This window comes from Vicia villosa, linkage group LG6 (assembly GCF_029867415.1).
Source record: "Vicia villosa cultivar HV-30 ecotype Madison, WI linkage group LG6, Vvil1.0, whole genome shotgun sequence".
NCBI classification, from domain to species: domain Eukaryota; kingdom Viridiplantae; phylum Streptophyta; class Magnoliopsida; order Fabales; family Fabaceae; genus Vicia; species Vicia villosa.
In genome coordinates, this window is record NC_081185.1 from 108,152,998 (window position 1) to 108,180,566 (window position 27,569).

The 27,569-nt window shown below is 34.9% G+C and overlaps 2 protein-coding genes across 2 annotated transcripts; both read left to right on the forward strand.

Moving 5' to 3' along the window:
• The first annotated feature begins 3,002 nt into the window (after positions 1 to 3,002).
• On the forward strand, positions 3,003 to 14,588 carry LOC131609523 (brefeldin A-inhibited guanine nucleotide-exchange protein 2). Its single transcript, XM_058881234.1, has 11 exons — positions 3,003 to 4,657; positions 5,805 to 6,122; positions 6,328 to 6,673; positions 6,769 to 7,191; positions 7,279 to 7,571; positions 8,554 to 8,827; positions 10,388 to 10,893; positions 11,427 to 11,748; positions 11,875 to 12,256; positions 12,746 to 13,422; positions 13,754 to 14,588. Exons 1-11 carry the CDS (start codon positions 3,447 to 3,449, stop codon positions 14,363 to 14,365), a joined length of 5,364 nt encoding a protein of 1,787 aa, XP_058737217.1. The 5' UTR covers positions 3,003 to 3,446; the 3' UTR covers positions 14,366 to 14,588.
• A 168-nt stretch (positions 14,589 to 14,756) lies between these two features.
• On the forward strand, positions 14,757 to 15,859 carry LOC131609524 (probable calcium-binding protein CML18). Its single transcript, XM_058881235.1, has one exon. The coding sequence runs from the start codon at positions 15,266 to 15,268 to the stop codon at positions 15,857 to 15,859; it is 594 nt and encodes a 197-aa protein (XP_058737218.1). The 5' UTR covers positions 14,757 to 15,265.
• The last annotated feature ends 11,710 nt before the right edge of the window (positions 15,860 to 27,569 follow it).

Here is a 27,569-nt window from a genome sequence, read left to right on the forward strand (position 1 = left end):
GGTCAATTTAGCTCAATTTTGAGAGAAATTGATGTCCAAATTGATTAAAAATAGGGATAATTGACATTTACTCCCTGCCATTAGGGCGAGTTTTGGTTTTCCCCCCTATTAATTATTTTTTTTTGGATTACCCCCTGTATTTTTAGGGTACCCCCTAAGCGTGTAAAAAACAACGAAAACCCAGGGGGGTAAATCAAAAAAACAAGTTTACAGGGGGGTCCTAGGGGGGTAAATCATAGGACTTTTCATATTTCAAGGGGGTAACCAAAAAAAATTATTAATAGGGGGAAAACCAAAACTCGCCCTAATGGCAGGGGGTAACAGTTATTTATCCCTTAAAAATATATAGATTGGTTCGAATTGGATTTTCATATTTTTTAGATAAAACCCAGACCGAACCAAAGTGAGAAATAAAAGGTTGACTTGTGTTGGATTGATTGTATACATTAGAAACAAATGTGCAAAAGTATTTTTTTTTTAAAAATAGCTAATTTAAATTTACTAATTTTCAAAATAATATTATTTTTTTTAATTTTTTAATTTTTCCAAATGGGTTGAATGTAACAAATGAAGTTTCATTTTTTTCTTCTTGAACTTGAATATTTTATATTAGTTTTCATGATAATGATTATATAAATTATATGAATTAAAATAGTTGGTTCAGGTAGATGGGCTCGCGGGTAGAATTTTTGAAATCCATTGTCCTAACCAATTCGTTAGTTTCATAGTTTTAGGATTGACAACAATTTTGCTAAAACATGGTTCATGAGTCATGACTTATGCTAAGCAAGCTGTCGTAACATCTTGATCATACTGATACAACAGAGTTTAAGCTTACAGTGAAGACAAATGTTCTAACAGATGTCATGATATTTTGAACCAGAACATCAGTGCAGACTATTTTAAATCTTGACAAATTTTATTTGATTTTGTGATATTTCTTTCGGATATATCTCAATAATATTCACAGGTCAAGAAGGTTTATTTTGGAACTATAAAATCAAATCTCTAGCATAATTAAAGTTTCTAAAATTGGATGATTGAACAATTTAGAAAACTTGAAGATTTGTTCTAAGATTAAAAAAGATCTCCCTGCAGATTTACTACAGATCTCAGCTTCTGGATCAAGTAGCATTTGGAAAAAGGTTATGAAGCCCATTGACTGCTGAAGAGTATTTAAAGAGAAACATAGACCTAATGAAAAACAACTTTCACAATTGTAAAATTAGGGGAGGTCTTGGGTCTGAAGTTTTGAGAGTCTCCCGTGTATCTTTTGATACAATATGGTAGATTATTTGTTGCTTGACTATTTGTCAAGTTGTTATTCACACTCTTAAAGCTTTTAAGTATATAGTTGAGTATTGTCTTTGATTGAAGCTTTTAAGCAAAATTAATTATTGTTCTTAGTTGAAGTTGTGAAGCAATACTAAGTCTATTGTATTGGAAGTTTGATCTTCCTTTGTCACTAAGTTGTGATAAGTTTTGTCACTGGAATTGTGACTTGTAGGGAAACAGTAACTGAGATTAGGACTGTTTGCTTATCATTGCGGTGATTGTGGAGTTCTCATATCTAGATATTGATTACTAGGTAGAATAAATCAACTTTTTCTCCCCAACACACATCTTCTCTCTCTTACTTAAATTTCAAATTTCTCTCACATCACATTTTCCCACACTTTCTTACTTTCATTTTAATTTTGTCTCTATTTACTTATTATAACGAAAAAATATTAATAATTTATTTTTTAATTTTAATAAAATTAAATATTTATTTATCTCACGGGTCACCATCAACACAATATTTAATTTATTTTAATCGATCATTACACACTTTCTCTATCTTAATTAAATTTTCAAATTTCTCTATTTTCCCCTGTTTTCCAAACTTTCTTACTTTCCTTTTTAATTTTCTCTATATTTATTTATTATCCTTAAAAAATAATTTATTTTTTAATTTTAATAAAATTAAAATTTTTGTTATCTCACGGGTCACTATGAATACAATATCTAATTTATTTTAATCAATTATTGTCTTTATTTGAGAAACAATAATATCCTTATTTTTAATTATTTTTTCTTTCTTCATTTCACGATTCTTTTTTTATGATTATTTAATACAATTAAATTTATATAATTATTGTTCATTTTACATTTGTATTTAAACACATTTTCTATCACATCAAATAATTGTTTTATCTCATGGATCATTATTAACGCAATATCTATTTTATTTTAATCAACAATTACTATTAATTGAAAGATAATTTTTATTTTTAAATATTAAAATTTCTTTTTTTTATCTCCATCTTACATATCTTTTTCTTATATGATTATTTTTTTATTTATAATTAAACCATTCATTTTAAATTTACATGTATCTAATTATATTTTATATAATATCAAATAAATTTATTCGTGCAGAAACACGGTTATCTTAATAATTTTACATTAGAAGTGATAAATTATACAAGATATACAAGACATTTGTAGGTGTGCTGGAACATATGAATGATCAATTGGCTTTGGGTGTGTATCCTATTCTAAGAGACAAGAAAATGTGCTGATGTATTATTGTTGCATAATCATATCATAACTTGTGCTATTTATTTTCAGGCTAAATTACTCCCTGAGTCCTTTAAGTTATTTAATTGTAATAGTTTAGGTCTTCATGTTATTTTCGCTATAACTAGGTCCTTTATGTTATCAAATGTGCACATCGTTATCCTTTTTTAACAGAGAAAATGTGCTAATTGTGGATGCAATTATATTGAGTGGTATAAAAATGATAAAATGCAACCAATAATACAACAATCAACATTTCTAAATGGTTAAAATGAGAGAAAAATGAGGCCGAAATCACCCAAAAGGACCAAATTGTTACAAAAAAAACATGAAGGCTCAAACTGTTACAATTAAATAACTTAAAGGATCCTGAAAATAATTTAGCCTTATTTTTAATACCGTATATTTTGCTTTTTCATACCAAAAAAAAAAAAAAGACACTAGGTAGATTCAAATCTGACCAACATGGTTAAAGAAAATTGCAGACACACAAATTTGACTTTCAACTTTCCTTCCCTCGTGTTTATGCGATTTCTTCCCAGATCTAAATCTAACATCTCCATGTAATCTAACAGCTTATCAAAAATCCATAACTGTCACCACTACTATCTATCTCCATCTACGAACGTTTCACTTCACAGAGGGCATTTCAGTCAATCCACTTTCAAACTTCACTTCCGAAAACTCGATCATCACAAAACCAACAATCCACTCTCCAACACGCTTCGATTAGATCCCGAAACCAACTCGTTCTCTCACCGAGTCAACTCGTCGCCATTAACGAACTACAATTGAGCTCCGTCAATTGGTTCCTGCTAGCGAGATCCTAGTCGTACTCGTTCTCCAGTGCCTTCACTGAGTCGAGACTCGTTTTCTACTCGGGAATGGCTTCTTCGGAAGCCGATTCCCGTCTCAGTCAAGTAATCGTCCCCGCGCTTGAGAAGATTCTGAAGAACGCTTCATGGAGAAAGCACGCTAAGCTCGCTCATGAGTGTAAATCCGTCACCGAAACGCTTACATCGAATCAGAAGCTTCAATCGCCAGCTTCTGAAGCTGGTGCATCCGATAACGGTGAACCCGAGGTTTCAGTACCTGGACCGCTTCATGACGGAGGCTCCGTTGAGTATTCGTTGGCAGAGTCTGAATCGATCCTCTCTCCTCTCATCAACGCTGCCGGCTCCGGTGTATTGAAGATCGCCGATCCCGCTGTTGATGCTATCCAGAAACTCATTGCTCTCGGTTACCTCCGCGGTGAGGCGGACGCGGCTGGAGAATGTCCGGAGTCGAAGCTTCTGGCGAGTCTGATTGAATCTGTGTGTAAGTGCCATGATCTAGGTGATGAGGCAATGGAACTTTTGGTTCTGAAGACGCTATTGTCCGCTGTAACTTCGATTTCGCTGAGAATTCACGGTGATTGTTTGCTTTTGATTGTGAGGACGTGTTATGATATCTATCTGGGAAGTAAGAATGTGGTGAATCAAACTACGGCGAAAGCGTCCTTGATTCAGATGTTAGTGATTGTGTTTAGAAGAATGGAGGCGGATTCGTCTACGGTTCCAATTCAGCCTATTGTTGTGGCTGAATTGATGGATCCAGTGGAGAAATCTGATGTTGATAGCTCCATGACACAGTTTGTGCAGGGTTTTATAACCAAAATTATGCTGGATATAGATGGGGTTTTGAACCCCTCGGGGACACCGAGCAAGCTTGCGGCTTTGGCTCATGATGGTGCATTTCAGACCACTGCGACGGTGGAGACTACAAATCCGGCAGATTTGTTGGATTCGACTGACAAGGACATGCTGGATGCCAAGTATTGGGAGATCAGTATGTATAAAACAGCTTTGGAGGATAGGAAGGGGGAGCTGGTGGATGGGGAGGTAGTTGAGAGGGATGATGATTTAGAGATTCAGATTGGAAATAAGCTGAGGAGAGATGCCTTTTTGGTGTTCAGGGCTCTTTGTAAGTTGTCTATGAAGACACCCCCTAAGGAGGCCTCTGCTGATCCTCAGTTGATGAAGGGGAAGATCGTGGCTTTGGAGTTGTTGAAAATTTTGTTGGAGAATGCTGGAGCTGTCTTCAGAACTAGTGAAAGGTAGAGTGTACCTTCTGTGTTGATTATACTATTTTTTTTTCCTTTCTCCTTGTTCTCATTTTGCTGTATTTTTATTTGGGATGATTCAGTTCTAACTTTAAAAGAGTAGAACTTTAAAAGAGTTAGCTTCTTTTTCAATTAGGGCGGTGAAACATGCGATGAAACTGGAGTCTTGTCGCCTTTTATTATGTTAATATTTATATGGTACTAACATTACTCATATAGTAGATGTATAAGAGTTATGAACCAAGTTATCCAAACATGTGCTAGAAATTTTGGTTGTAACTTGTAATAGATGTTTTGGCGTTTTTTTTAAAAAAATTTCAACCATCAAGTTTCTGTTTCCATTCCTATAGGATTGCATAGTTTGTTGCCATTAACCTGGATATGCAAGTTAGGTACACCAAGGTTTTCTTATTTCTCGACAGGGAGAAGTTTAATTTTGCTTTTTATTAGGTTTGTTAAGATCACATGTTGACTAGGTATACTGCCAAAGTACTCTTTAATAGCTTTGTTAATCCTCTTCCCTTGAGCTAGGTTTGGTGTTGAGATAGACCTAGTCCGTTCCCAATTTTAACATGGATCTGAATTTATCCCACATCTGGTGTTGACTCACCTCACCTGCAATGATCTATTCTACCAAATAATCCAAATCTAGAGTCCTAGGGATGCGGGGGGCGCGTTAAAATCCCAGATTTGCTACATAGATGGCCAAAGTACCGCATATATTGACTTGGGCGATCCTGTTCTTTGTCTGTTCTTAATTCTAATAAGAGCGAGTTACTTTTTAGTTTTGTTATTTGATAGTTCACCACAGGTCCTTGTAAAAACAGGTGATACATTATGAGTTAGTTAGTAACTGATCAAATCACGTAAACATGCTGCCATTGAACTACATATGATTATTATTGTTGTGCTTAAATACTTTTGTGTATGTAATGGATAAACTATTATTGTATTGTGATTTTTCATTTTTGCCTCTCTTACACTTTTACTATTTTCCCTTTTAATTTCATTATTCTATCATTCATATTTTTACTTTTTCTGCTTTTTAGGCACTGCATTGACACATTTTGCTTTTTATTTCACTGTGTTACTTTTCTGAATCAACAAGAACGCTGATGTTTGCATTTGACTAGTGAAACAGGTTTTTGGGTGCCATCAAGCAGTACTTATGCCTATCATTGTTGAAGAACAGTGCTTCAACGCTTATGATCGTATTTCAGTTATCATGCTCCATCTTCATCAGTCTGGTAGCAAGATTTAGAGCTGGGTTGAAAGCTGAAATTGGAGTGTTTTTCCCCATGATTGTTCTCAGGGTTCTAGAAAATGTTGCTCAACCTAATTTTCAGCAAAAGATGATAGTGCTTCGTTTTCTAGAGAAACTTTGTCTTGATTCACAGATATTGGTTGACATATTTATCAATTATGATTGCGATGTCAATTCATCAAACATATTTGAAAGGTGTGTTATGGTTTATTTAATTTATTTTTCTTTATGAATAATTTGTGATATTTTACATTTATATACGGATTTCAATTTTTTTAGCATTTATATCCTTCAGTTGGTTTTTACACTATTCATACTGGTGTGAGTGGTGGTTGTCTTGACTGTCGCCGAATGAAAACTATACTTACATTTAAATACTTAATCATTATGTTCCTTCTAGGATGGTCAACGGACTTCTTAAAACTGCCCAAGGTGTCCCTCCTGGTGTATCAACTACAATTTTGCCACCTCAAGAGGCAACACTAAAACTTGAAGCCATGAAATGTTTGGTTGCTATTTTAAAATCAATGGGCGACTGGATGAACAAACAAATGCGCATTCCGGATCCTCATTCAAGCAAGAAAAGTGAAGCAGTTGATAACGGACATGAAACTGGAGATTTTCCCATGGCAAATGGGAATGGAGAAGAACCAGTTGAAGGATCAGATACTCATCCTGAACTCTCTAATGAGGGGTCAGATGTTTCTACTATTGAGCAACGCCGGGCTTATAAACTAGAACTTCAGGTAAGCAAATGCATTAGTTTTGAAGTAGCAAAGCAGATCTCTGTTAATAATTCAACCGCTCATCATCTATGAAGCTAATGCAATGTTTATGGCAGGAAGGTATATCACTTTTTAATAGGAAGCCAAAGAAAGGAATTGAGTTTCTCATCAAGGCCAACAAAGTGGGTAACTCACCTGAGGATATTGTTGCTTTTCTTAAAGATGCATCTGGGTTAAACAAGACTTTGATCGGTGATTATCTTGGAGAAAGGGAAGAATTATCCTTGAAAGTAATGCATGCCTATGTGGATTCTTTTGACTTTCAAGGGATGGAGTTTGATGAGGCAATCAGGATGTTTCTTCAAGGCTTTAGACTTCCTGGTGAGGCACAGAAAATTGATCGAATCATGGAAAAATTTGCTGAACGTTATTGCAAATGTAATCAAAAAGTATTTTCTAGTGCTGATACAGCATATGTCCTTGCATATTCTGTAATTTTGTTGAACACTGATGCTCACAATCCTATGGTGAAAAATAAGGTGCGCTCATTTAATTCTTGTAATTGATGCACACATGATTATGATAGATGTGATGAGTTATTTTATTTTGGTTACTGAAATTTGCAGATGTCTCCTGATGAATTCATAAAAAACAACCGCGGCATAGATGATGGAAAAGATCTACCAGAGGAATACTTGAGGTCATTGTTTGAAAGAATATCTAGAAATGAGATTAAAATGAAAGATGTTGATCTGGATCACCAACAAATACAGACAGTGAATCCTAACAGACTATTAGGCTTGGATAGTATATTGAATATTGTGGTCCGTAAGCGAGGGGATGACAGTCATATGGGGACCAGTGATGATCTAATTCGTCGTATGCAAGAAGAATTCAGAGAAAAAGCTCGCAAAACTGAGTATGTTCTTCCGTATTTTCCGATTATAATGTTTTTTGTCTAAATTTTATTCTCAGTTCATAAGTTAACCTTATTTTATTTTTGACATGAAGAACCTTCTATTTTTGGGTCCTACCACTTTTACCAGTACTTATCTGTTGATTTTCATGGTTATGTAAGTTGGACATGCAAAATACTCTCTCCGGTCCCTATTTTAAGCAACAAAAAAAAGTCCTCAAATCTTGGTCACTATTATAAGCAAAAATTAACTACTTTTAAACTATTTAATGCTAGTTTTCATGATGTACCCTTCATTTAATTCAAGAGCATTTAATGCGGGTAGTTGAGTGAGTTTTTCTGTTAAATATCAACAAAGAAACTTTAGTAAATTTAACTCTGTTTTACATAAAATTACAAAAATTGATTGCACTTAACTTACTTGCTTAGGCCATCTCCAATGGTGCAACCCATTTTTGAGTTTTTTATGGGTCCCACTAGCCATATCATCTCAAAATAATTTATTTAATTTTTATTTTATTGGTGTAATTCTAATGGGTCCCACAACTTTATCTCATAAATTGATTTGATTGGGTACCACAATTTTTTACTAGTTGCATTGCAATGCAACTCTACTATGACATGGCAAATTGTTTCAATATTTAATTATTATATTGATGTCCAAGTGGAGAACTCAAAAGAAAATACTACCATTGGAGATGCTCTTAATCACCATGAAGTTAGTTGTTTTTGCTTATAATAGTGACTAGAGGGTGTATCAATTCAAAGCATCCACAGTGGTTTTCTTTTTTATGGTAGTTTCTCTTTGTAACTTCAATGCCAATCAGATTGATATTTGGAATTTTAATTTATTCTTATTATAGAAATTTATTCTTCTTTTATAGAAATTTATTCTATTTATTACTGTTTCAATATCTTGAGAAGAATGTTCCTCTTTCTCATACAACTTGAATACATATGATATTTATTTGCTTAAAATTTGTAGGTCAGTCTATTATGCAGCAACTGATGTAGAAATCCTTAGATTCATGATTGAAGTGTGCTGGGCACCAATGTTAGCTGCTTTTAGCGTTCCTCTTGACCAAAGTGATGATGAAGTTGTAATAGCCCTGTGTCTTGAAGGCTTCCGCAATGCTGTTCACGTTACATCTGTAATGTCAATGAAGACACATCGAGATGCTTTTGTGACTTCATTAGCGAAGTTTACCTCCCTGCATTCTCCTGCGGATATTAAGCAGAAAAATATAGACGCAATCAAGGTTGGTAAATTTTTTATTTCTTCCTTGCAGCTTTTGAATACCATAATTAGCTAAAGTCATTATCATTGGCGATTCTTATTGTGATCTCTGTTCGGTTTCGCTATCCTGACAATATTAGTTTGACTTAGTTTTTCACTCTCATCATCGGGCTATCGGTTCTAGTGTATTCCTTGATATCTTTCATGATTTAAGTCCTATTCTTTTCTTGTTCTCGAATGGATGTTTTCCATTCATTTCATTATTTTCATTGTTTAAAGGTGTAGAAAAGGGTTTGTTTAAATATAGAGAAAGAACCTAGACCCAATAGGTTTTGCTTAATGGGCCTTTGCAATAAGATAAAAACTAATTAGAGATAAAATAAACAAACTAAAAATAAATATAACTCGATCTATTATTTAAACACTCACCAGCTTGCAATTAAGTTGGTGAGTGAATATTAATCATTTCAACTTGCAATTAAGTTGGTTGAAGCGTTCGGTTGGTAAACCTTTTGTTAACATATCTGACAACAGGTAACCAGAAGGATTGTAGGTTGTAGTTATCAATCCACTATATAACTTCTCTTTGATGAAATGACGTTCAATCTTATTGTGGTTTGTTATGTCATGTTGAACATGATTATGTGCAATTCTAATGGTCGGTTTGTTGTCACAAAAAAGTTCCGTAGGACTATCACAAATCACAATATATCTTCAAATCTTCTAGCACTTGTTTTATCCACAATAATTCACAAATTTCTAGTACCATCATAGCTCTAAATTATGCTTCAACATTTGATTGAGCCACTATACTTTGCTTCTTGCTTCTCCAACTAACAAGATTTCCACACAAGAAAGTACAATAACCAAAAGTAGATCTTCGGTCGCTTACCGGACCTGCATAATCAGCATCCGTGTATGCCTCCTTAGTTAGATTTCCACCTCTTTTGAACAAGAGATCTCTTCCCAGAGTGACTTTAAGATATTGTAGAATTCTGTCAACATCTTGCAAATGCCTTGCTCTTGGGTCATGCATGAAATGACTCACCATACAGACCGCATAAGCTAAATCTGGTTTAGTGTGTCCCAAGTAATCAACTTTCCCACTAATATCTCATATTGTGCCTTGTCAACTTTGGTACTTTCTTCTTCATAACTCATAATATGATTTTGTTCAATAGGAACATTTGCCTGTTTCATGCCAAGATCAAGTACATATTTTTTTTTGAGAGATAAAGATTCCTTTCTTTGAGTTTGCTACCCCAATTCTCAAGACATACTTGAGTTGGCCTAGGTCCTTCGTCCCAAAATTTACCGATAATTTCTCTCAGTCGTAACAAAAATTCCTTGCAAGTGCTTTCTTCACAAAAAATATAACAATAAAAATTGACATGCATACTTAATTGTAGGGAGAGCAATATTTGAAGACACGTTATACTTAATTGTCATGTATACCTAGGAATAGTACATTATACTTAATTGTCACGTATACCTAGGATACATTCTACAATATCAGAAAGCCAATCTTAAACTCTTGTGATTGTGGATTTGACTTTATATTTTCCTTTTGAATTGTTAATAGGCAATAGTTGCCATTGCTGATGAGGATGGGAATTACTTGCAAGAAGCTTGGGAACATATTTTGACCTGTGTTTCCCGATTTGAGCATCTACACCTTCTTGGAGAGGGGGCTCCACCAGATGCCACATTCTTTGCTTTTCCTCAGAATGAATCTGAAAAAGTAAAGCAAACTAAGACAACTATTCTTCCGGTTTTGAAGAAGAAGGGGCCTGGGAGGATGCAGTATGCAGCTGCCACATTGATGCGTGGTTCATATGATAGTGCTGGAATTGGCAGTAATGCTGCTGGAGCTATCACATCAGAGCAGGTGAACAGTCTAGTTTCTAATTTGAATATGTTGGAACAAGTTGGAAGCTCAGAAATGAATCGGATATTCACGCGGAGTCAGAAGTTGAATAGTGAGGCCATAATAGATTTTGTTAAGGCTTTATGCAAGGTCTCCATGGAGGAACTAAGATCGCCATCCGATCCACGAGTTTTCAGCCTTACAAAGATAGTGGAGATTGCGTATGTACTAAATTTCCAACACTTAATGCATGCTACTTGCGCTCTCTGAACTTTATTCTCTTTTTTTGTGTGGCTCTTGGTGTTTATTGGTTGGAGAATATGATGCACATACAACAAATTCAATATAATTTTTAGAACCTTGATATTCTAGGAAGTGACTTTGTGTTGCTTCTATCATTTGCCATATTGCCTCTTTTAAATCCCCATCTCTTGCAAAATCCTTTGTGGGTTGGAAAATTTGGTCATTTTACTGCTCTTTTTTTTTTGTAAATAACATGGGGTTGCATGTGACAAGACCTATGTTTGAATGACAATTAGTAAGGTGTTTTATTTTATTAATAAGGGAAACTTCCAAATAAATTCCGCCTAAGAAGAAGTTGAGAAGGTGCTATTCATCTGAAAAAAAGTCAGGACAGAGCATTAGGTGCTATATACTAATGATTTTTGCGGTTAATGATTGATTGATGACTTGATGTTTATTTACTGCTGTTAAAGTTATATTGTTTCATTTTGACAATTTTTTTTTGTAACAGGCACTATAATATGAACCGCATCCGGCTTGTATGGTCAAGCATCTGGCATGTTCTTTCAGATTTCTTTGTAACCATTGGTTGTTCAGGAAACCTTTCGATTGCAATTTTCGCAATGGATTCCTTGCGTCAGTTGTCAATGAAATTTCTAGAGCGGGAAGAGTTGGCTAACTATAATTTCCAAAATGAATTTATGAAGCCTTTCGTTATTGTTATGAGAAAGAGTAATGCTGTTGAAATTAGAGAACTTATTATCAGATGTGTCTCTCAAATGGTTTTATCTCGTGTCAACAATGTCAAGTCAGGATGGAAGAGCATGTTCATGGTATGGCTTCTCAATATCTGTTTTCTGTAGTGCTCCAATTCATACAGATGATATTTTATTGAGTTTATCCGGTGAAGAAATTATCTATCTTTTTCTTTTGCTCATTGCGTGCGAACTTGATTTCAGGTATTTACAACAGCAGCATATGATGACCACAAAAACATCGTACTCTTGGCTTTTGAAATTATTGAGAAGATTATTCGAGACTACTTTCCACACATCACTGAGACTGAAACTACCACCTTTACAGATTGTGTCAATTGTCTAATTGCATTCACCAATAGTAGATTTAACAAAGAGATTAGCCTTAATGCCATCACTTTTCTTCGATTCTGTGCAACAAAACTAGCTGAAGGAGACCTTGGCTCTTCGTCAAGGAATAAAGGAAAGGAAACTCTTGGAAAGATTTCCACAGCTTCACCTCGAACTGGAAAAGAGGGGAGACAAGATAATGGAGAAGTGACAGACAAGGATGATCATCTCTATTTCTGGTTTCCTTTATTGGCTGGTAAGGACTTTGTTTAAGTTTTTCTAGCTATGAAGTAGAGCAAAAATAGTTGGCTACTTGGCTATGTTTCATAACTTATTCAAAAAAGCGATGTTTTAAAAGTCATACTGGAGATCAAACCGGCAATACTACCAAATTATGGCTTAATTGGTTCAACAAACCGGCAAGACTACCAAGTTATGGCTTAATTGGTTCTACCATAACTAATTTATAAAAATAAAATAAATAGCATTACAAAAGTAAAAAAGAGCATAAAAACTGGTTGAACTGCGGTTCAACCAATTCAACTCTGGTTCAATTCTGTTTGATTAGACTCTGGTTCAAATGAGGTCGAACCAATTGCAAATTGGCTAGTTCCCAGTTCAACGAGTTGAGCAGGCCGGTTCCGTTTTTATAACATTGCTTGTTGCTATCTAGTATCCGCCGCCATTGTTTCTAGTTGTAAGAAGCTTAGCTGGTTTGTGCTTATTCATTATCTCTTTTGTGCAGGTTTGTCTGAGCTTAGCTTTGACCCGAGGTCTGACATAAGGCAGAGTGCTTTGCAAGTCCTATTTGAAACCTTACGCAACCATGGCCACCTCTTTTCACTGCCTTTATGGGAAAGAGTATTTGAATCAGTCCTATTCCCTATTTTTGATTATGTTCGGCATGCTATTGATCCTTCAGGAAGTAGCTCCCAGGTCAGTGAAGTGGAGACTGATGGTGAGCTTGATCAAGATGCATGGCTCTATGAAACATGTACATTAGCCCTCCAATTGGTGGTAGATCTTTTCATCAACTTCTACAGCACTGTTAATCCTCTTTTGAAAAAGGTGCTGATGCTCCTTGTAAGCTTTATAAAGCGCCCTCATCAAAGCCTGGCCGGCATTGGTATTGCGGCATTTGTCCGTTTGATGAGTAATGCCGGGGAGTTGTTTTCTGATGAGAAGTGGTTAGAAGTGGTTCTGACACTAAAGGATGCAGCAAATGCAACACTCCCTGACTTTACGTTCCTTGATGGTGGGGACTTTGTAACTGGAAATGAGCGTGCTTCAACGGCTGAAGATGGCAGAGATCTTGCCGAGTCTAGCTCACATGACAATATAGAAAGCCCGAGGACTGACCGTCTTTATGCTTATATATCTGATGCAAAATGTCGAGCAGCTGTTCAGCTTTTATTGATTCAGGTTGTTTTTCCATTCTGTTCCTCCTTACATTGTGAAGATGCCATATAGAAAGAATATGCCCAAAAATAGAGTCTAAAAGAAGTAAATACAGAGAAAGAAGTTAAAACATATCTTTTAGTTTTTATATCACTATTTAGTTTTACTATTTTAGCCCTATTTAATTATTGTCTTATTCATAGGAATGTGCTTTAACAGGGAGAGGACGAATACTTTCCATTCAGTATCTTTTTTTCATACATACTGTGCACTTACGGTTATGTGTGTCACAGAAATAGAATACAGATCTGTTTGTTTTTTCTAAAATAACATTAATTCTCTCTGAAATTGACAGGCGGTGACGGAGGTCTATAACTTATTCCGTACTCAACTTTCAGCAAAAGCCATTCTAGTCCTCTTCGATACTTTGCATAATGTGGCATCACACGCTCACATGATTAACAGCAATACTATTTTACGCTCCAAGTTACAAGAGTTTGGGTCTATGACCCAAATGCAAGACCCTCCACTGTTACGCCTTGAGAATGAGTCCTACCAAATATGCATCACATTTTTACAGAACCTCGTTGTGGACAGACCGCCTAGCTATGATGAGGCTGAGGTTGAGAGTCATCTAGTTCTGCTTTGTCAAGAGGTTTTAGGATTTTATATTGAAGTAGCAGGCTCTGGACAAGTATCCGAATCTTCTCATGGTAGGCAGCAACATTGGCTAATTCCCCTAGGCTCTGGAAAGCGGAGAGAGTTAGCTGCACGGGCACCACTCATTGTCGCCACTCTTCAGACCATTAGTAATTTAGGAGATGTTTCTTTTGAGAAGAATCTGGTGCACTTTTTCCCTCTTCTCTCAAGCTTGATTAGTTGTGAACATGGATCGACTGAAGTCCAGGTCGCTCTCAGTGATATGCTTAGTTTATCGGTTGGTCCACTTTTGCTACGATCATGTTGATTGCTTTGGTAAGATTGGCCCTGCTTTTAGAGATGCAGGATATTTTTTGTCTAGATCTTTTTGTTCATATTTTCTTCCTCTCCCTCCCTTGTCTTTGATCATTCGACAGAAATAGTTTGATAGAGTACCCTAAATTAATAGTGATTCTATGTTTAGATATACCTTCCAATCAGAATTGATATTTATCACCGAGGTTTAATGTTGTATGCTTCAGTTTTTTTCACTCCATTTTTAAAAAAGAACGAGTTTCCCTTTAGTTTGTCAAGTTTGATAATTTTCTTGCTATAAATTGTTGGTGATTATTTCCTGGCTGTCGTGCAAACACATATATCTGTTGCTCAAGTTACTATTTTCAAGAGAATTGAGATTATTAATAATGATTAGTAAGATACTTAAGGTTCGATTGAACGGTGCTTTGGATAACTGAATATATTATATTATTTAACAAATGCAAAAGTGATTTTTATTGATATCCAAATAAAGTCCTTTTGCTCAAATTCAATTCAGTGAAGGTTTGAATCTGAATTACTTTTTGGAAACAAAAGTTTTCCAAAAAGATAACAATCTATTTTTATCACAAGATCCAAATATAAAGGTACAAACCAAATCATTAATCTAGTTGCAGTCCTTATGAACTAACATTATGTAGAGAACAATGAACAAATTAAATATAGTTGTCTGAGTCTGGCAGAAAGTGTAATTTGCCGGCATTTTAGTCATTGTGCAAATTATTACTTTTCAACAACACACCAAACAAGACCTACTCAAATTCAGAACCAGTCTAAAACTTGTCCATTTTCTATTGCAAATAGTTTGTGAGCAGAATTTCAGAACCCTCTATAAAGTGTACTAAAAGATTTTGTAGTGTAAGTTAGGAAAGGTTCAAACCAATTAGTAGTTATGCTACGACTTTTCAGGACTTGCTTCACCTTTCTTAACAAAAAGGCTAAATTCCTCTTCAATCGACGAAGAAGTGTAGACAGTATAAGAGAATCTAACATAAGATTCTCTTCTTTTATTGATATGGGAATATCTAACCAGTTCAAACAAGTTTTCAAGCTGATTGACACCAATGGTGATGGCAAATTATCAACTAGTGAGCTCAGTGAGTTACTTTCATGCTTAGGATACAAAGATAGCATAGCTGCTAAAGAAGCTGAAGGCATGGTAAACATGTTAGACTCAAATGGAGACGGGTTTGTAGACTTGGAAGAGTTCATGGTTGTTATGGATAACAAAGAAGGTAAGTTTGGTTGTGCTACTGATAAGGAGCTAGATGAGTATCTTATGGATGCTTTTCTTGTCTTTGACACTGATAAGAATGGTTTAATCTCAGCTAGGGAACTAAAGAGAGTTCTGATAAATTTAAGATTTGATCATTGTAGTATTGGTGAGTGCAAGGTTATGATCAAAGGAGTTGATAAGAATGGAGATGGCTTTGTGGATTATGAAGAGTTTCGGACCATGATGAAATCAGGATTAGTTGCCAACTAATTAAAGCTTGTTTGAAAAATCAAAAATAGGATGGAATTAGGATAGTGTAGTATTGTTGCACTGGTTTTCCTTTTACTTTTTCTTTCATTTTGTTGTCACCCTTGCTACTTCTGCTAGTCCTGTCCATATATTCTTTAACAATATATGATGCAAAAATTGATAGAATAATTAAAAGTATTTTAAATGAATTATTCAAGACTTAAAATATATTAAGAAATTAGATGTGTGAGGACAAAAAATAATGATAATCAAAACAAATGTCTTTTGCAAAAATAATTCTTTGCAATAAGACGAGAATTTAATTTGTCACGAGAAGATAAAGTAAAGACGATAAACACAAAACCTGTTTATTTAGCTCAATTAAACAGTCTACTTAAGGGGAGAAAACTATTTTTCGATTCACTATGCTTTCAAGAGTTGTTACAAAAGATTACAAATGAGTTACAAAGAAATAGTCACACAAATTCTAAAGAACAAACCCTATTTTCTACTCAAGTATTTCTCAATCTCTCAAACTCTCTATATATGAATCATACAAACCAATGTGTTTAGAAGTGTTTCACTAACCCTTAGATACCCTTAAAAGTTTCCCTCAGCAATTACCTCAAAGATACAAATTTATAACTGCTGAAACCCAATGGATCCATAAGAAACCCTAAACACAACCCATTAACTAACATATCCTTAGTATGAGACTCTCTTTTGACTTATGATACTACCAGTTGTGAATCCATATGTAGCTTGATGTTTTCCACTTTTATTTTGGATGATAATGTCAGATTTGGAATGAAAGCTTTATACTTATCCTGGTTATTAGTAGTGGAGAACTCAAAATATAAGGGCACTCCAATCATTAAACTAACGTTACTTTCTAATATGAGGCAGGTCCCACTTTCTCTATTATTAGATGACCCATTTCTGAACACAACCCAAGTATGAGCCGGTTCGAGCATGTTGGTATTCATTTATGCTATGAGATTTCCGAATAATTGGGTTTTTAATACTTTCCTAGGCTCGGATGAGATGTCAAACTTACACATCTTGACAGAACATTTGGTTAGCCGCCCTCCCAGATTTGTCTTGTGGAGAATTTGCATCAATGGTAGAATGGTAAGAACAACGACAACATGTGCCAATAAATAACGTCGCAATTTCCTTGATGCACCCACTAGTGTTAACGCTTTTTTTCTCTCTTTTGATAACATGCTCTAGGTCCGGCTAGTACTTTATATATGAAGTACACCAATCTCTGACTATAATCCACCACTCGGATGAGGACGATATTAACTGATTTGATGGAGATGGTTAAACAAAGGAACAAAAATTCCCCGCACATGGGTTTGGATAACAACTGTGGGGTTGATAAGTCTGTCTTGAAAGATACAAATGCCTGCTCTTACTCTGAAGTCCACTCAATGCGTGTTTCTTTCTTCAGTAACTTATAAAACTGTAATGCATGTTTATCCAACCATAAGATGAATTTCTTTAGGGCCATGAGCATCCGATTTAATTTCATTACCTTTTTCTTTGTTGTTTGCGCTCTTATCTTGATAACCAATTCATATTTATTCGGGTTCGCTTCTATGCCTCCCTCTGTCAAGTAGAAGCCTAGGATCCGTCTACTCTTACATTCTCTAGGTTAAGTTTCATATTGTATAGTTGAACCCATTAGAACATGATGGCTAGGTGTTCGTCGTTTAATTCTTTTTCCTTGAACTTGACGACCATATTGTCCATGCAAACTTCTAATTTTCCACCTATCTCTTATTTGAATACTTTGTTCATCATTCTATGGTATGTAGCTCTTGTGCTCTTCAAGCTAAATGGCATGACGATGTATCGATAATTGTTTCGTTCGATCATGAAGGTTATTTTGTCCATGTTTGCCTCAAACATGGGTATATGGTTATAATATGAATACACGTCCATGAATGACAAAAGTCTTTAGCCAACCAAATTTTCTACCATCTAGTCAATGTTCCAGAGTAGATATGAATCTTTTAGGCATGCTCGGTTGAGGTTGGTGTATTCAACTCACATTCTCCACTTCCCCAAATATTTATTGATCAATACAACATTGTACAACCATTATGTATATCTTACTTCAAATATAAAGTTGGCGTCAAATAGACCGCGAGCCGTACTCATAGTTGTTTCTGCCTTTTTAGGATATTGTTGTCTTAGTTGTTGCGTCATATAACATGAGGGGGAGTAAAGGTTCAATTGGTGAAAAGATTTTATTATTAGACTTAAGGCATCCGACGAGCCCTTTCATGACCACACACAACAAATAGACCCATATACGAATCAACCTCTTCGGATTAACATCAAGTTGTATAAATTCAAAGTTGTCATATGGGAAAAAACTTAAGGTTTTCACTTTGCCTCTTGAAAAAAAGACGAGCTCATTGTCTTATAATGTTTCATTTTCTCGCACATTAAGATCAACCATGTTGACTGCGATTCCCTGAGTTTTCTTTCTTCTTTTTTTAGTGGTGATAAAGGTTGTTGAGGGAGTTATTGAGTATGGTTTTATGTATTAGGTGAGCTTCACGTAGATTGGATGAAATGACAACTGGATCTCCAAAATCGTTATAATACTTTACCTTTAGGTGGATTGTAGAAGTCATTACATCTATTGCCACAGGGAATGATCTCCTTAGGACGACATTGTACATGCTTTCGTAGGGGATTACCAAAAAATCAGTGTTCATAGTCCTCTGGTACATTCATTTTCCAACATAAATGGGTAGTTCTATAGCCTCGAACGAGTGAGTATAAGAGTTGTTGAAGGCCAGGAGATCCATGCCTTCATGTGTCGCAAGTACTTCCATCATCGATAAAGATTCCTGACACTGAGTGATGTACTATGGGAGCAGTCACGTTCAATCGAAATATAGCATTGGGAAATCCATCCCCTTTCTTGTGATCTTGAAACCCTAAGATATGTGTATCTTGTAACACTCTAAAATCCCAATGCATAATAATTCGAATTTAAACAACTAAACACATAGTGTGACACACAAATACAACCTAAGTGTGCTCCGTAATACGAGTTAAATAAATTATATAACATAAACACATGTCATCACATGCTCGCCTTTACATAGACTCATTGCAACATAATTAATCAAATAAAGTAACTCAACAATCAATTAAGTCTCTTAATACTTCCTTCTAAACATAAAATTTGGTTATGGCAAAAAGTCTTCCACATCAACATCACAAAACATAATGAGTTATAACATCTAAATCATGCACCAACAACTCAAAATAATACAAAGAAAACAACTCGTAACATTCGCCCGCTCAGTGTTATATATCAGAGCAACGAAATCTAAAGCGCATAAAAACTGGTGTCATACCCCAAAATTTGCCCGCATATATTTTCGTATGTCGTGTCATTCCAAGTAACTGACATAATATGATCGGTAAGGTAGTAAGGTTTGCAAGTCCCGGGTTCAAAGCCCACTTCTAACTTTCTTTTCTCATTTATTTATTTATTTGTTTCTAACTTTATATTAATTTTTGTTCTTTTTATTTACATAAATATTAATTTTTGTTTTTATTTATTTTTAGTTAAATCATCATTTTATGCATTATCACCAAAATAAATAAATATAGGTGTTTCTTTAAATATTATGAAATAACCCAAATTAGTTTAGCTGATCCAAGCCATCAGATCTTCACAGCTATCCATCCAACGTTCCTGGGCATGCGACCTCACCATGAACTCTCCCAGCGCGCCACACAGGATCAGGCGCCAGGTTTTTTTTTAATAAATTTTTTATTATTATTATTTATATGATCTTTTTACCTTTTTTTACTACACTTATTTTAAATTTAAGTTTAATAGATAATTTTAATTTAGTCTTTTTAGTTCTTAATAATAATTAAGTTTATAATTAGTTTTAATTTTATTAATTAGGGTAATTAGGTTAAATAATTTAAGTTTAGATTTATTAATTTTTTAACCACAATTTTATTTTTAGGTTTTCTAGCCATTAGGCTAACCTTTAAGATTTAGGGTTTATCACCATAAAAATCTCTAACCCTTATTTTCTTTCAAACACGATTTTTTCTTTTCTCATCCCATACTCTGTGAATGTCGCATGCCTTTAATTACTATTTATTTTCTGCCATTTCAATTCTAGAAGTTATGTATGGGTCACAATAAGTTTTCTAGTAATAGTAATTAGGGTTTATATTTCTGCCTTTAATTTCTGCATTTTATTTCTGCTTTTCCTCCGGTTTTTGGTTTGTAATTCCCCTCCCCGAAGCCTTGTAATAGCGTAGGAACTTTTAATTTCTGCATTTATTTTATATTATATTAACTGCGTGGTTAGTAATCTAGGGAGTGACAAGCCTGCTAATAAATTTAGTTTGCCTAAATTATAAGATAAATATAACTGAATTGAATCACCTGATTGTGACACACACACCTTTAGGGTAACCCTTCTTATGCTGTCTGTTGCCTTTTAATTATGATTCTGAAATAGTCAAGTCCCTTGATTCTGAGGATACCTAAGCAAAACAAATGTTACTCTCAGCTCATCATCAAATGATATTGTCCCTCGATGTTTCCTCGGAAATAAGATGATTGTTCCATTGCTAAGGTATCCTCGCCCGTTGCCTTAAAATGACTATTATATCCTGCCCTAAAGACTACCTGTCCTCTTTATGGTAGGGAAAGCCTTATGGCGAACGATAATCCTCGATGACCCTTTTTATATCCAATGAAAGGACTTTCTACCCTCTTATGGTATGGATAGCCCTTTTCAAACTGAAAAGCTTAAAGAACAGAAATCTTAAAATTAGGGTAGTTGCTACTAATTGCTTGCTCTGATTTAAATTCAAAAATCTTTTTTTACACTATCTTTTCAAATACTTTCAAAAACAAGGCTACGCTTATTTACAAGCTAAAGTCCTTAACAAAGTTTTTATTATTCACACACTACACTTCAAACATTTTGAAAACAAAAGTGAGCTAAGCAATTAAGAGCCTATGGATAACCATGGATACAATAGGTGCTTACACCTTCCCTTTGTATAACCTACCCCCCGAACTCAAAATCTTTTTAAAAGGTCTTTTCCTGTTCTTTTAGCCTTTCTATATATTGGATAAAATAAAAGTCGGTGGCGACTCTTGCTATCCGCAACATTTCATCAGTTCTCCCACCGAGTTACAACTGGGAAAGAAGAATAGCCTCAATGCATATTCGGCTTCTTAGCAGCTAGTCATTTACTTTCTCGTCTGTACCCCACCGGAGTACATATGCCACAACAAACTAAAGGGGTGAGAATACACTCAAAATATGTTAGTGGTGTAAAACAAAACAAGGGTAGGATAATTCACACTAATCATCACATACAAGCGTTAGTCGCAACAAATCATCAGTCACGTCATGTATTCCCAACCAATCAACAACACCATGAATGATCAATTGCATATGCAAACATGTATGCAAATGTACTCCTCAACTGACTCTATATGCATGCGGTACCAATTATGGACGACACAGGTCCATCTACTCCTGAATTTCCTCCATGGAACTAGAGCACACCAAATCGCTACTAACACCTTTATTAACGCTTCACCAATTCTCATCTAGAACCAGCTACTCCCTCCTGAATCCACACCATTGGACAAGAGCATACCAAAACTGAATCGAAGTTTGTACATCATGATGCATGACTTTCAACGATGACATGCAACTAGACATATGCACAATTGGCCCTTCTTTTGCCCGTGCACATCACCAACAACATCACCACAACAATTAATACTCACTTATTTAATTGTGTAACATCACAAAAATTCAACAACAATCAAGACTTGCACATGACACACATACAAACATAATTTATCACCAAATAGTGATTCAACATCACATACAAGCGAAAAAAATTAGAAAAGCCGAACCGGAAGCTCAAAACAAGCTACTGACACGATGACGCCCTTTCTGGGCTAGTGACGACCTGGTCGTCACCCAACCTGTCAGCCTTCATACACTCAACCCGTCATCTTGGTGATAGTCGATTTGAGAAAACAACATGGGGACCATCACGACCCGTCCATCAGACCGTGCTCATAAAATTATTTTAATTCAAAGTATAAAATACAATATAATAATAAAATTATTCATATTTATTTAAATAGGTCGTGCTCATAGGCTTAAAAGGCTTTTTATATGGCCTATAGCCTAGCCTTTTTAGCTAAATAGACTTATAAAAAAAGCCTAGGCCTTTTCTATTTATATAAAAAGTCTGGCCTGACCTAGGCATATGTAAGCTGGGTTGTAGGCCTTTGTTAGTCGGTCTGCCCTATTCATACCCCTACTCACCAATACCATTACACCCAACAACACATATAAACATGTGATTTATTTTAATTAAAATATATAATAATTAAATAAATACACAAACAATTTAATTAAATCAATTAATCAAATTTGAGGTGTTACATATCTTATTCCTACTTCCTAGTTACCACTGACGTTTCTGAAGGATTTTGTCATGGATTCTTTTTATTCTCCTCTTCCTTGTTAAACAATCAACCGTTAATCAAAGAGACAAAAAGGTAAGGGGGATAGTCTTGAAGTTGATAGACATGGGATGACTTCAATAGGTGGATCAAACACCATCACCTTCTTCAGAACAAGATCGTAGTAACAATTCGACTTTAGGATCAGAGAAGTTGATCATGAAAATTCTAAGAATCAGAAGTTAATTACCAAAGGTGGCACCAATGTTACGTATTCGAACCAAAAATATGTGGAAATTCGATGGACTTGAGCTGAAATGTGATGGAGTGAGCTTTCTTTTTTTATTGAAGGTTATTAATCCATTTTGGATGGTTTAGATTTTATGAATTTGAAGAGAAAAAAAAAAAGAAGAAGAATAATAATTAAAATTCATAAAATACTTTTAGTATTAATTTTTTAGTCATTAAAAGTCACAAAAATTGGATATAACAGTTAGATAAAAAGAATAATAACATTCGGATAAAAAAGACTTATAAAATAGTTTGAAGATCCGAATAATTATTTTTAAAGTTATGATAATAAAATAGTTACATCAAATATAAAATGGAATAAAATAAAGAAAAAAAAGGGTGACGCATTTTTACACTATCAACTAATTAACACCATATATCTAATTAAACTTCTTTTTTTTTTAATGACATAACAAATGGATGGCTTTCTATTCTATTGAATGACATTACCTTTTAACTCTAAAATAAATAGAAAAATTTATTGTTGAGATTAGCTTAGTATTGTCTAGAAATACTTGCATGGATACGAACCTAAATCCATATTTTTAGACACAAAGAAAAGAGAGAGAATATAAATTTATTTAAATTTTAATTTCGTTTTTAATTGGCATCATGGGGGTCGTTGAGATAAAAGAGGAGAGAGACAATTTTATTTTTAATTTTTAATTAATAAAAAAAATATAATTAGTTGTGTGTAAGTACATGTGTTTGTTATGGTTGTGTCTATGTAAGTATTTTTTTTAGTATTGTCTTGATGAACTAGTAACAAACCCGTGCGTTCGCACGGGTTCTGGTACGGGACACGCATTTAATTCAGATATATATTTTTTAATAGAAAAATTAGTTACCCGTGGAAAAAAAATAATTGAAGATATAATTAATAAAAAAATATTTTGATCAGTAACTTTATATTCCGTTAATATTCAAAATTTTGATCAATAACTTCATGTCTCATGTAACACCCTTCTAAAACCCGCGGCAAATTTAATAAATATATCAGAGTAAAACATAAACACAAGGGTGTCACAATTATTTTAAAATAAATAAACCAATCATGGTCAAGTCATGCTTTATTAGGAACGATTTACCAAAAACACAATTATGTTTATCACAGCGGAATAAGGAACATCATCAACATAACCAATTGGAACCATAATCCAACACCAAATAAAATAGAGAATTCTCATAAATCTCTATAACTATCGTCCCCAAGTGTTACAAGATCAGAGCATGACCGACACGACCCAAAACAACGGATAAACTCTACGAGTCATCCTCACCGAGTACTAATGCCGCTACTCCTTAATCTGAAAATTGTCAACAAGTAGGGGTGAGTCTCATTCTCAATTAATCAATGTTATGCATTCATAAGCAACAAAACATCATAATATATCATTCACCCAATTTGTCATATATTCAGATTCACATCTATTATTCATCAATTCACACAATAATAGAATACATCACCAAAAGACAACACCATAACAATTACACCATCATCAAATATTATAACATTGGACAATCTTCCATTCATGTTATAATTATACACAACAACCTAATGCAAATGCAACTATATGCATGTGGTACCAAACATGGGATAACCCATCTCACCGATCCACCACCATAAAGATTCGGCTACTTCTCTCACCAATTCCACACAATGGGAATTAGCTACCGCTGTCCCACCACCATAAGGGATACAGCCCACAACATGATTATGAAATGCATGTATCAACCATAACATGCTCACCATCAACATTAAACAACCAAATGTCATAATCATCAACCACCACGATAATCAATAGCCACACACAGCTATGCTATTCCTCAACTACAAATAAATACATATTTTACATCAACAATATATGTATATCAATTACCAGTTACAATCACGACATCATAACAGATAAAACATTCACCACACAGTGCAACAACAATAGCACCCCTCACAATCGTATACCAAGTACAACAAATCAACCAAACAATAACAGAGTATTTACACCATCATTCATCAAAACACATGATAACCATATTTACCATGAACAACATCCATTTTGCATAACAAGCAAGAGCAATCATATTATAACAGCACCCATCATTGCACATATTCAATTATGCGAACAACAAACCATTGCACCTCCTCATTTATGCAAAACAAGAGTAAACCAGATTTGAAGAAAACGATACTTTTCAAAATAAAATCAAGTTATTGTTGTTATATTTATTTTATATGGTAAAACATTCAATTTAAGGAACGACGTCCAAAACGGCGTCTAAAACGGACTTACGGTTTGAAAGTTACACATTTTTTCATTTTTCAAAGAAAATAATTATCGCTACAGCACGCGGCGCCAACCGGGTTCGCGGCGCGAAACGAGAAAAAGTTACGCCTTCGCGGCGCCAACACATGGACGCGGCGCGACCTGAGCGTATCACAACTCCCTGGTTTTCTGCCCAACGGTTCGCGGCGCAAACAGAGGTTCGCGGCGCGACCAGGCGATTTTGCAGAATTACGGGTCTGCGTTCAGACTCTGCGATTTCACATCCTTTTCACCCAAAAACGATTCCAGACATCGCATACAGGCATATAATCATCGAATTTCTCATCACACATCATTATACATCAAAACAACACATCAATGACCAACAATCTATACAAATTCATCAATTATCCCCAATCATAACATACCTAACAATATCAAATCCCAATATACCCAATCGAATCGAATCATACGTTAATCCATCCTATTACCCATAATCACATAATAGAAATTAACCGGAAGAGTCCCCCCTTACCTTAGCCAAGAGTTCTTGATTGGTCTCTCCCTCCATTGCTCCTCTTTCACGTCCTTCGTGTTCCAAACTCTTTTCACATTCCTTTCTCTTATTCTCAATTCCTTATTATTTTATAAAATAACCTTTTAATTAGAATAGGGCCTTTACTAACATAACACCCCCTCATTCCTTAACATCACACATGGCCCAACACCATAACCATCCTTTCCCAATTAATATCCCACAAACCACCAATAATTCTAATTATTAATTAAATTTCCATTTAAATTAAAATTAAAATATACGGGTGTTACAACTCTCCCCCACTAAAAGGGTTTTCGTCCTCGAAAACATACCTCAAGTAGCCAGCTCATATAAGAGTCCTTCACCTGACTCTCTCCAGCTCCCAATTAACATTACCATTAGTCAATCCTCAAAATCCATCTGACATAACCAACAGGAGACATGTTTCATACATTCAAATCCCAGTTCTTACGTCGCATTTGACCATCCAAAAGGATACCACTCGCTATATCTCCAAAAGGTTAACAACAATAGAACATTGAGGTACCACCTATACAATACGCTCAACAACTGAGTAATACAATTACACAATCCATAGTATGATCACACTTGATAAACAATGCAGTAATGCATTCCATCTACCAAATATACCAACCTTAGACACACTCTTTCATCTGAGCGATAAAATAATACTTACACTTTTCGCCAACTGCTTCCTTCAAGAAACTCAATACTCATATTCCCATACTATTGAATTCCAATTATTTGACTCCTCTTAAGTCAAACCATCAATTATCTAACACTTTACATTCCTCTTTTTCCGCACTACTCTGATTACTCATCACAATCATCTATACCAATTAGACTTCCGAGTTATGCCCAACTCTGGCCCTCTTTACTCATTTGTTCACGAATCATTCTTTACCATCCATGGTACTAATTCACTACTCAGCAATCCTTACTTGCATCCAGCGAAAACCAATTCCTGATTTACTTCCTCTATTTAAACATCCTAACTATCAGAACAAGTGCACACAAGTAATTATAATCACACTCGTCAGCCTCATTACACCATTTCTTACAAAATAATTCAAATTGGGTCTCGCTCTTCTCTAAGAATTAAATCAACCTCATCCTTCTTAGAGTATAATTCCTTATTATATCTGGAATCCACAATACCACCTTAACAACAAAACAAAATTATTATAGAATCATATAGTATCAACTCGTCATCTTAACTTCGTCGAATACATACTTGTTAACTACGTACAACCATAATAACATATTCATCACCTCGGTAATTATTCAAAAGATTTATAATTCTTCGACACGACATCCTTTCATCCATTGGATTCTAACTCCGACATAAAGATCAGTACATATTCTCTATGTAGGCTCCTGACATATTAATTCCTCACTTGCCACCAGTAGTACTCATAACATTACTCCACATCACACTTTCACTGCGCGACTCTGATTACCCGTCTTAAGTCATCATCCACCATGTTGCACTCTTTCATATTCACTTCTTCATAAGTTCACACATCATAGTGAGTGATTATTTCCACGGCTTAGTATTCATCACATCTTACACCATTAAGGTAACAAAACAAGTTCATCTCATTTATATGATTCCGCCTACTATCAACAAGAGATTAAGGGTGATCAAGTCCTCAATTTGTCAATAGATAGCCGGCAACCATATGTAAGCATAAACCGTCGTTACTACATAATAGTGTCCTTTCCGAGTTTGCACCCAAACTCATTAACATCGTCATAGTTCAATAATTCACTACGGTGTCCTTCTTCTAGAATATTCTTCCGAAGCTCAAAACATCAGAAACACAAATCCAATCACTCAACCTCATTACATTATTCCCGTCGATTCTGAATTCACTGCCTTTACCTTGGTAATTCAAAGTCAACCTATCGATCAACTCAACATCATCTTTCTGACCTTCTCTAATCTCGTCAAGAATACCACTAGTAATCTCCTAGCATACCCAATCTAACACTATTACGAGTTCCTTCACATACCAACTCAAGTCTCTAAATTGTCCCATTAAATCCAACTCCTTCACCATTAGCACCGACACATTTAAAGACTTCCTACGCAACGCAGTAACACAACACTCG

Excerpts from the sequence above, each read along its gene's own strand:
- LOC131609523 (XM_058881234.1), top strand. The coding sequence starts at position 3,447 with ATGGCTTCTTCGGAAGCCGATTCCCGTCTCAGTCAAGTAATCGTCCCC. Across the intron at positions 8,828-10,387 it reads AAAATATAGACGCAATCAAG|GCAATAGTTGCCATTGCTGA; the intron begins GTTGGTAAATTT and ends AATTGTTAATAG. Across the intron at positions 11,749-11,874 it reads GATGGAAGAGCATGTTCATG|GTATTTACAACAGCAGCATA; the intron begins GTATGGCTTCTC and ends ACTTGATTTCAG.
- LOC131609524 (XM_058881235.1), top strand. The coding sequence starts at position 15,266 with ATGCTACGACTTTTCAGGACTTGCTTCACCTTTCTTAACAAAAAGGCT.